General features: G+C 40.2%; 1 protein-coding gene across 1 annotated transcript; it reads right to left on the bottom strand.

The window, feature by feature from the left end:
• Nucleotides 1–403: 403 nt before the first annotated feature.
• LOC122103032 (tripartite motif-containing protein 43-like) lies at nt 404–1,741 on the bottom strand. Its single transcript, XM_042673563.1, has 2 exons — nt 1,190–1,741; nt 404–1,054 (listed from the first exon to the last, which is right to left on the bottom strand). The coding sequence occupies exons 1-2, from the start codon at nt 1,739–1,741 to the stop codon at nt 404–406; spliced, it is 1,203 nt and encodes a 400-aa protein (XP_042529497.1).
• Between the last annotated feature and the right edge of the window lie 8,282 nt (nt 1,742–10,023).

Below are 10,023 nucleotides of genomic sequence, written 5' to 3'. Positions count from 1 at the left end.
CTTCGTCCTGGCTATGCATTATCCTCAGAACTCAGCCTGCTGATTAGCAAGGATTACTGGTAAAACAACAGTGCCCACTGCTTTAAGTGTTGTTTTTTATTGTTATTCTGAGCTCCAACTCCTTTCAGGGTGAAAAGTAGTCACTGGGGATTCAGTTTTGCATGGGTTTATTTGTATAGCAATTTTTAAATATTTATTTGCTCTCTTGTTACATTGTTGCTACTTTATCTTATCTTCATTTAGTATTGGTTTCTACATTTTACATTTTATTATTACCAACATATTTCATGAAAAAATGGGATTACTGCACCGAGAAATTCAAATTAGTACAGTATTAGTGGTTTGCCTCATTTGAGAAAGGTTCTCTGCCATAGAGTTCCTAACCCATAGAGAGTCTCTTCACTTAGGACACCAGGCTACCACTGAAAAAATGGGGCCTGACAGGAAATTGGACAGCACCAGTGGGGTATCTCCAGATAAGGGAACTCTTAGCCACATTCCAAAAACTCACATTGCCATCGTCAAGATTAAGAAACACACCAACCCGGCCCAGAGGCTTCTCTACATAGTGAGGCAGCAGTGGGGATGTGGTAAAAATGGTGGAAAGTGTATTCTCTTTCACAAACAAAAGGAGGAAAAGATCCTGAGATTCAGTGAGGTTGCTCCCTATGGAGGAATCCCTAATAACTCCCAGGGCCCAGGTGGAAGAGTCATCCACACTAACCTCCCAGTAATGTTTCCCAGAGCTGAAGACTTGGTGTCCAAAAGCAGTAAAGTGGAAGGACTCTTCAGAATTCAAAACTGCATAGGGATTGTCGTGTCCAACACAACTCCCAAGATCTTGATTCTCTGTAGCGTCATTGAAGGCAATCTCCACCCGGTGCTGGGTGAGCCTCTCTATCAGTCCAGGAATGGGAGGGCCACTGAGCTCTGGCCTCAGAGGAAGAGGCAGGAAGAACAAGACTGACTCACAGCTTTCTAGGATCAACTCTACATCCTGAAGCAGTTCCACATCTGGCTTCTGGTATGTTTTGATCAGCTCCTGATACATATTCCTGAGCTGATGCTTCTTCTGAAGCATTTGGGTTTCCCTTTCTCTGAGTTGCAGTAACATGGCTCTTTCTTCATTGATCAGTAGCTGGGAATGGTGTCTTTCCTCCTCCTGGTCACCCAGCTCTAAAAACAGCACTCTAAAAACATCCTTAGTTATGCCTCGGGATAGCTTCACATACCAAATCCATCGGTTGATGAGTCTCCTATTCTCCTGTAAATTGTGCTGGTTTTCTTGAGTCTTTTCCCATACAGCATGCATCTGCTTTGAAATCATCTCCCTCTGCTCCTCAGCAGCCCTATCTATGGGATGGTGTTTGTGAGCCCTGTGCTCCTGAGACTGGGAGCAGCTCCTACAGAGCAGGGCCCTGTCTACCTCACAGAACATCTGCTTTGTCTCCCTGTGTGTCCCACACATGTATTCCTCAGAGCTCAGAAAATGCCTGAGGCTGGCTCTTCTGGCAATGGCCACCAGGCTCCTCAGAACCACGTTGGTTTTGAGGTCTCTCTGCTGGCAGGGTCCCCTGCACACAGGGCACCTGGCTGGAATCTGGGTCTCTTCCCAGCTGAGGCAGAGACAAGGTCGACAAAAACTGTGCCCGCACTCTAAGGTGACTGGCTCTATAAAAGTATTTATACAGATGGCACATCTCAATTCCTTCTGGAAGGCCTGGGCAGTGTCAGGGTCCATCATTCCTAGAATCTAATGAGGTGCTGGTGGCTCACCCATAGAAGCCTAGCTACTCAAGAGGTTGAGAGCTAAGGATCAAGCTTTGAAACCGCCTCGGCCACAAAAGTCCCCCTGACACAGATTCTTATCTCCAATTAACCACTCCAAAATCACAAGTGGGCTGTGGCTCAAGTGCTAAAAGCACTAGCTTTGACCACAAAGTGGCCCAGGGACAATGCCCAGTCTTGAGCACAAAGTGACCCAGCAACACTGCCCTACCACTGGGTTCAATCCCTGCAACCGACAAAACAATACCACTACCAACACCACCAAACCAAGGAGAGAAGAATTAAAAGAGGAGTAGATTCTCTCACTCTAATCCTCACCTGGAGTATCCAAGCTCCAAATGGCCTCCAGCCTGCTGATGTAGGATCTTCAGCAATGCCTGAGTCTCAGAATTCCACTCTATTTATACTGAAAGGGTGGGCCCAGGAAAGGAAGTCTCTGATTGGTTGCTTAGGGAAGCTGATTTACATATCAATAGGAGTTGGAATTTACATCCTGTCCACCACACCTTTCACTTCCTCTTTCAAGGACCTACTTCTTACAATTTGGTTAGGTTATTTGGGTTAGGTGCAACGTAGGTTTGTCCAGGATTGGAAAAGTTTATTGTGTTTGTTTTATTTTGTTTTGTTTTGTTTTTTAATTCTGTGTATGTTTTATAATGGAACTGTGCGTTTATTACTTTTCCACAGGACTGTAGGCCATATTACTGACATTATCCACTGTATCTTATGGGTCTTCAAAAGTAGCTGAGTTCATATTCCTTAACAGGTTATCATCCTATACTTTTTTTATTTGTAATTTGTCAGGCCTGATGTTGGGCTGGTACTTTACCACTTAAGCCTTGTCCTCTCTGTGTTTGCTTTTGTTTTTGGAATAGAAACTTGTGTTTATTCTTAGACTCTTCTGGACTGAGTTCTTCCAATTCACACTTTGCTCAAAGCTGAGATGACAAGAATTATCTCTTGCTTGAGTTGTGATCAGGATTAAATCTGCCCACAGACTAGCCCCTCCCAGCTTTCCCATCACCTGCCTGAATCATACCAGTAATCACCTGACTGTCGTTGATCACCTGACTATGAGTGAACAAAGATCCTAGGCTCAGAGATCATTTCCTCTTGTCTATTGTCTATACTGACTCATCCTTGCGATGTTGTTGTTCTTGTTGTTTGTCTGTCAGTGCTGGACTTGAACTCAGGGTAGAGGATCTGTCCCTGAGCTCTTCTTCCACTCTATTTCTCTTATCTTTATTTCAAATATCATTTATGCCTTTTTATTATAAAATGATGTGGTATTCTGATATATAATTTAATAACTCAATGCCGTTATTGAGAATGATCTAAAAAATTATCATAGACATAAATATACATATATATACATATATCTATATACATTGACTTTCAAGAGCACATTATTAATATTCAATTTGCTATAAATTTTATCCTATCAGAATATTCTCTTTAGGGTTATAGATTCTGTAGTGTCCCTGTCATAACCTTTCCCATTTGTGGTTTTGTGACTATAATCAATCTTGTACATTTCTTGCTGTTGATCCATTAGCTTTAATAGCATAATCCCCTATCTGAATTGCCAGCAGAGAAATAGTAGCCTAACACTATGTTTGCATCTTTGACTCTCAGGCATTGACTCTCAGTCTTTTTTAAAATTTTTCTTTTTAAAAAAATTTTTGTCATTAGTGCTGCAGAACTCTGGGTCTGTGGGAAACCTCAGCTCTTCAGCTCAAGGTGAGCCCTCTACCACTTAAGCCACAGCACCACTTCCAGCTTTCTAGTGGTTTATTGGAGATGAGTGTCTACGACTTTCCTGCCCGGGCCAGATTTGAACTGAGATCTCAGAGCTGTTTCCTGAGTAGCTAGGATTACAGGGGTGCACCACTGGTGCTGGCTAAGCATTATGTTTTATCTTCATATGATAATGACAGCAGGGATGAATGCACAATAATTGGGTATATAGAGTGAAAAACGGACACCAAGAAAGAACCATCACAACTGGACAGCAAACTGTTGTATTGTTACAATTGTTGACTATTGTTAACCACTCAGTATGCCTAATGGATAATTTGAGCTTTGCCATTGTTATTATTAATCTCTTAGCCTGAATTAATGTTCTCCTCATTTTTACCCCAAAAATTATGACTTATTTATTCTGAAGCCATTCTTTCATCTTTAGTGTTCAACCCTGCATTTTCTTTCTTCTCCATTATTACCAGCTATTTCTCTAACTATTCCAATTTATTTTATTTTATTTTATTTTTAGGAATTAGTATTGAAACTTAAAGAATCCAATCTAATAGAAAGTTTAACACCCCAATGGTCTAGTATAGAGGTGTTTCTGTTTTTTTCTTCCCAGGATCTAGTAATCAAAAGTCTGCTCTAGAACTTTGTGTCACTGAAACCAGTACTGCTTTTTTGTTCTCGAAATTACTGGGGCTTGAAGTTAGGGCATGAGCACTATTTGTGAGGGTTTGTTGTTGTTGTTGTTGTTTTTGCTTTTTTTTTCTTCTACGACTTGGACCACAGCTCCACTTTGGTGGTTAATTGAAGATGAGTCTTTTGGACTTTCCTATATGAACTGGCTATGAACTGCCATCCTTAGCAGCCTGAGTAGCAAGGATTACTGGGAAAACAACAATGCCCACTGAATTAAATGTTTTTTTTTGTTTTGTTTTGTTTTGTTTTTTGCTGTTATTCTGAGATCCACCTTCTTTCATGGTGAAAAGCACCTTCTTTCATTGGGGACTGCTATTTTCATGAGTTTATTTTTATGGCAATTTTTAAATATTTCTGGTGCTGTTGTTGCATTGTTGCTACTTTATCTTACCTTCATTTTTTACATGTTATGTTTTATTATATGTTACCTCCATATTTCATAACAAAATGGGATTACTGTGCATAAAATTCAAATTAGTAAATTATTAATGGTTTGCTTCATTTGAAAAAGGTTCTCTGCTATAGAGTTCCCAACGTATAGAATCTTCACTAATAGTGGTTTATCATTGGAGAAAAAGGGTCTGCCAGGAAGTTGGAAATAGCCAATGGCGTATCTCCGGAGAAGGGAACTCTTAACCACATTCCAAAAACTCACACTGCCATTGTCAAGATAAAGAAACACCACAACCCCAAGAGACTTCTCTATATAATGTGTCAGCAATGGGGAGGTGTTAAAAAAAAAAAGTGTAAAGAAAGTTCCCTTTCACAAAAAGAGGAGGAATAGGCCCTCTGATTCAGGGCAGTGGGCCAAGGAAAGGGTATATACCTGAGTTCTCATATAGGGAAGTTGATTTACATATCATCTGGAGTTGGAATTTCCATCCTGGAAAACACACCTTTAACTTCCTCTTTCATGGAAATGCCTCTTACAATTTTCTTAGACAGTGACAAGTGTTTATTTTGGCTAGGTGAAAGTTAAATTTGAACAGGATTGGAAAACCGTTTTTTTTTTTTCTTACCTTTTTGAATCTTTTATTTTTGTACTATGAATTAATTACTTTTCCACCAGAATGTAGGTGACTTTTTATCTTGTGGTTTTGAAAATTAGCTGAGCTTTCATTGTGGATATATTAGATGATCATCCAAGTTTTTTATTTGTAAATTGTCATGCCTCCTGCTTGTCTGGTGCTTCACCACTTGAGCCATTTCAATCTTTTTATTCTCATTGGACTTCTAATCTCATAAAAAATACTGTATTAATTTTCTATTGGTAATGTAGTTCCCCAATTTTAATTTATGCAAGAATTCTGAACTGATTTAAAAAATGAAGGACATTTTAAAGTAATTCTTTAAAAAGCTATGAATATGGAGCTGTATATAATTCATTACTTTTGATTAATTTTTCACACCTCAGTTGTAGAGTATGCTCAAAGGTGATTTTTACACTAATATTTTTCTTTGAGGAATTTTTTTAGTTAAGAATATTTTAGAGATATTATTGTTAGTTCAGCTATTTTTCTCCTTCATAAGGAATGTGATTTTAAGTTAATACACAGAAAATCTAAGACAGATGATACATTTGGCATTTAGATCAATTTGTGTAATTACTTTTTTATTTAAATACTGAATAGTTGTTTCTGAATTTTCAATTTATTACCTAAGTCAAAGGTATATCATTACACTTGCAGAATCTAATCCACTGTACAAAGTTAAGTAACATATTAGTTTGAATTTTATTTTTTTGTTCAACAATAATATTCAAGAGGTATGATTTCAGTAGGTTTCACTGAAAAATTATTAAGATATACCATATCTACAGATATTTCATAATTCTATATTCTTATTTTTGGATTACATTTCTGTAATCCATGTGTCTGTACTCCAATTGTGTTAGACTTCCAATTATTCATCTCACATCTTTGCTTTGTTCCAGGATTTCAGCATTAATGTTTTCTTGTTTTCCGTGGTTTTTATTATTTTTTCATCTCACTATCACCATTGTAACTTTTTAACATACAAAAAAGAAAATTCACTATTGCCCAGCTCAGCATTCCTTACATTTTCAAAAACCGAGTGACGCTAGTGACATACAACATACATCAAGAAATTACTGATATAATGTATACAATACAGTAATATCAAAATATTGCATAAAAATGTAAAAAATGTAATGTTATGAAATTAAAATACACTATTATTAAACTGTGACATCAAACATTTTCTATTATTATCATAATATAATAATATAAAACCCTGCCATCACTCTCCAACTTCCTTTGTAAAGCATTTACACTTTGTGGAAACCTACATCTGAGCCCCTTTCCTGGTAATGAATGGACTGTTAAATGTCTCTAGAATTTGGGTCAGTTCCCAGAAGCCTCTGGTATGTTTGGCTCCCACCCTGTCTCACTCATTATAATTAGGCCTGAGAGTATGCCACCTGGTCCTCTTGCGACAAAGTAAGTTAGAAGACAAGAGCCCCGTTCCCCAGCTGGAAGCCTCCAGGTCTTCATGCAAAAATGATCTCCAAGTTGTCATTTGGCTCAGTCCTGCAGCCATTATTGCCCAAGCATGTAAGCTCAGGTAGGTGCTTGAATAGCAAGCTATTGTAGCACAATCTGCTCTGTAGTAGGGGTCCTTGAGATGCCAAGGTACCCCAGCCTCTCCTTGGGCAGGATCCACATAGTCTTCAAGCTTTAAATCTTCAAAATCTTGTTGCTTCTTCATAACTTCCCTCTTCCTGAAGCCTGAGACGTCTGAGGGGCCCTCATCAGCAGGGTTCTGGATGGCTGCTAGGATCTTGTCCTGAAACTCAGGTGCCTTCATCTGTAAGAAGCAATAGCAGCTCCTTCTTCTCCTTCTCCTCCTGGAAGAGCTGGTTGACACACTCATCTTTCTTCTGATATAGCTCATCTAGTACTTCCATCTGTTCTTTATAGAAATCTAGGGACTCTTCAATGGTGCTGATAGGTTTTGACAGCTGGCTGCATCCATGTTGGAGTTTATCAACTTGCCTCTAGTAGCCCACTTTTTCCAGGCAGCTTGTGGATGAAGCAGAATTTGAGGGTCTTCTTGGGCACTTGTGTGTCCTGCTTCCTTTCCCATGGTTTCAACTCCTGGAGAAGAAACCCTATTGCTTCAGCTTTCTCTGGCTCTTGACTACCTTATTGGCCAGGCACCCATAGTAGGTCTGTTGCTCATGCAGCTGCTGGCTAAGCTTCACCTTCTTTAATTCATCAATGGATAAAGATAAAAATCCCACCTAGTCTTTGGGTTGTCTGTCTTCTAGGACAGTCACAACAAGTAGAATCACCCCCTTTCCTTTTTGCTCACTCCTCCTTCTCTAGTGAAAGCCAGAAAGCTCAGCTGGGGCCCATATCTTCTCCTGCTTCTGTCTGGTGGTTTTAAGGCACATCAAAAGTGTTGTATAATTTTTGATTGACCTTCTTGGTCCTCCAACTTTGTCCAGCAACTGTGTCTGCTTCTGCAGGTGCTGCGGCAAGGCCTCATTCTTTAAGGTCAGCTGCAAATTGTAGGCCCTGTGCTGTTTACAGGTATCTCTGTTGAATTGCTTTGTAAATTGGGACATTTAAGATTTGCTTAGGGGATTTTTGTGGTCCCATGGGAAGTGGGTAATGTTCATATCAGGGTCAGAATTGAGTGTTGGCTGCCCTCACGGGAAGAGGCTGACTTTTTGAGGTTGATGGGTTTTCCTTTCTCCTCAGTGTCAGGCTGCTGCCTGGCCATTCTGGAATCTTGAGAACAGACAGTTCTTTGCCACAAGGTGGATCAATTGGAGCTTAACAATTACTCTAGGTAATTGTTGCAAACCATCCAAGAGGAGTTGGCTTGATCTTTATGGTACATCTTAACTGTTCAGAGACTGAGGAAAGTTAGCAATGGCCTTTCATAAACCCTGAGTTCAAACCCTGATAGCCAGCCTAGCCTTTTCCCCCTTAAATTCTGTGTCTTGTATGCTTTTCTTTCTTGAAATCTCCTTCATTTCCTAACCTGTAACAGTATCAGGGTGAAGAGGCCAGGGCTGTGTTTGGCTTTGTCATTAACTTACTGTATGTGCTTATCAACCACCAACTCCATCTCTTGGTTCGGTTGTCAGCATTCTGTGATGTGTTTAGTGAATGCACATAGGGCTACTGCTTTTTCCTGGGTTTTTGTCTTTGACAGCCTCCCTAGGTTCAGGGATTCTATATTGGCAAAGCCCCAGGCAAAGCGGGGGTGTGTACTGCCCAAGTGCATGTCTCCTATGGAATAGCTGTGACCAGGTCTAAAAGATCTCTTGACAGTCTGCCTTTGCCTAAAGAAAGTTGTCATATTTCAGTTAAGGCAGGTGCCAAAGAAGTTCTGATTTTCATTTCCTATAGACCTAGATGTGTAAAGAGAAGGTCAAGGTTAACTGCTAGTTTGACCTGAGCTTTTAAAGAAAGTTACTCACATGTACAAGAAGGTATTGATTGAATAAAGCAGCCTTTGGGGCAGAAAGAGTGGAGAGCAACAGCTGGATGGATGTTCCTTGGAACTCTGACCTGCAGTGTGTAGATAGCTCATGGGGAAGTTTTAATTCTTGTTTAATTTCTTTTTCTTTGGAATAGCATAAAGAGGAGGAGGAGGAAGTGGTGAATGGAATTGGTGTTTCAAGTCTTGTCAACTGGCTGTTCTTCTTTCACAAAAAATTTCTCCTTCCTGGGTGTAGCAGAAGAGCTCTTTTGCAATGATAGGCTTTTCTAGGTGCTATAGGATGCAGCATTCAGCTGCTGTCTTTCAGGAAGATCCTGCCAAATTTCCACACAGCCCTTTTGTGTTCTACTCTCTTTGCAGAGTCAGAGCCCTGGGCTTGGCCTTTCCAGTTACTTCCTTGTTTGAATGGCAGCTGGCCTTGAAGGAAGAGGCTGACTTTCTTCCAGTCCTCATTCCACACTATCCCTGAGCATGCATGTAACACATCAGGCTGCTGTCTGGGAAATCTGCTATCTGGAGCACTCTGCGCTGTTATAAAGGGTTGAACAGTTAGTTCTAAGCTCAGTCTGTCACTCTGGTAATTGTTGAGAACTTTCCCACAGTACCTCCTCATTGATCTTCCTGGCAGAAGTAACCACAGAGCCTCTGGAAGGAAGTCTTGACAGGACTTTTGTCCAAAAGAAAATTAGATTCCTTGTGGATTTGAGAGAAGTTTATCTGAGGGCAACATACCCACTATTTGAACAGTCCTCTTAACTCTTTGATTCCTCCACTGAAGATTAAAAGAACATTTAGCTGTCATCTGCTAGAATGTAAGTCACAGAACTGCCACCCAGTTCATCCTCAGTGTATCTCTGGAACTGGGCAAGACATCTGATTTATAAAGGACACATAATGCTTCTAGGGCTTCTGAATTCATGTGGTCAGACAGCTGGCTTCTCAGAAAGCTGCAAACAAAGTAGGAAAGCCAGCCATGTAAAGAAATACCTTGAGGTGAACTTGGTTAACTGGAAATATGTCCTGTACCAGTTAATTGTTCCTAATGACGTTTGAGCTATATGAGCCAGTTGTGTGCATGTCTTTTGTATTTTGCATATTCCTGACCTTCTGCATCTTGTACTTGGATCATAGTCAGAAAGAGAAAGACTTGAATGAGACTTTTGCTTCTCCAACAACCACAATGGCATGGGGAAAGGATGTAGCCTGTTGTACTTCCTGTGGCCAAGAAGTGCATTGTGGCCTCAGTAGGTGAAGATGTCTTGACATAATGTGTTTTTAAGTACATAGCACATGGTGTAGCACTTGGAAAAATGG

This window comes from Dipodomys spectabilis, unplaced genomic scaffold (genome assembly GCF_019054845.1).
Source record: "Dipodomys spectabilis isolate Male_0828 unplaced genomic scaffold, ASM1905484v1 ptg001388l, whole genome shotgun sequence".
NCBI classification, from domain to species: Eukaryota; Metazoa; Chordata; class Mammalia; order Rodentia; family Heteromyidae; genus Dipodomys; species Dipodomys spectabilis.
Note: the sequence above shows the minus strand (reverse complement) of the source record. Positions and strands in the feature narration are given on the sequence as shown.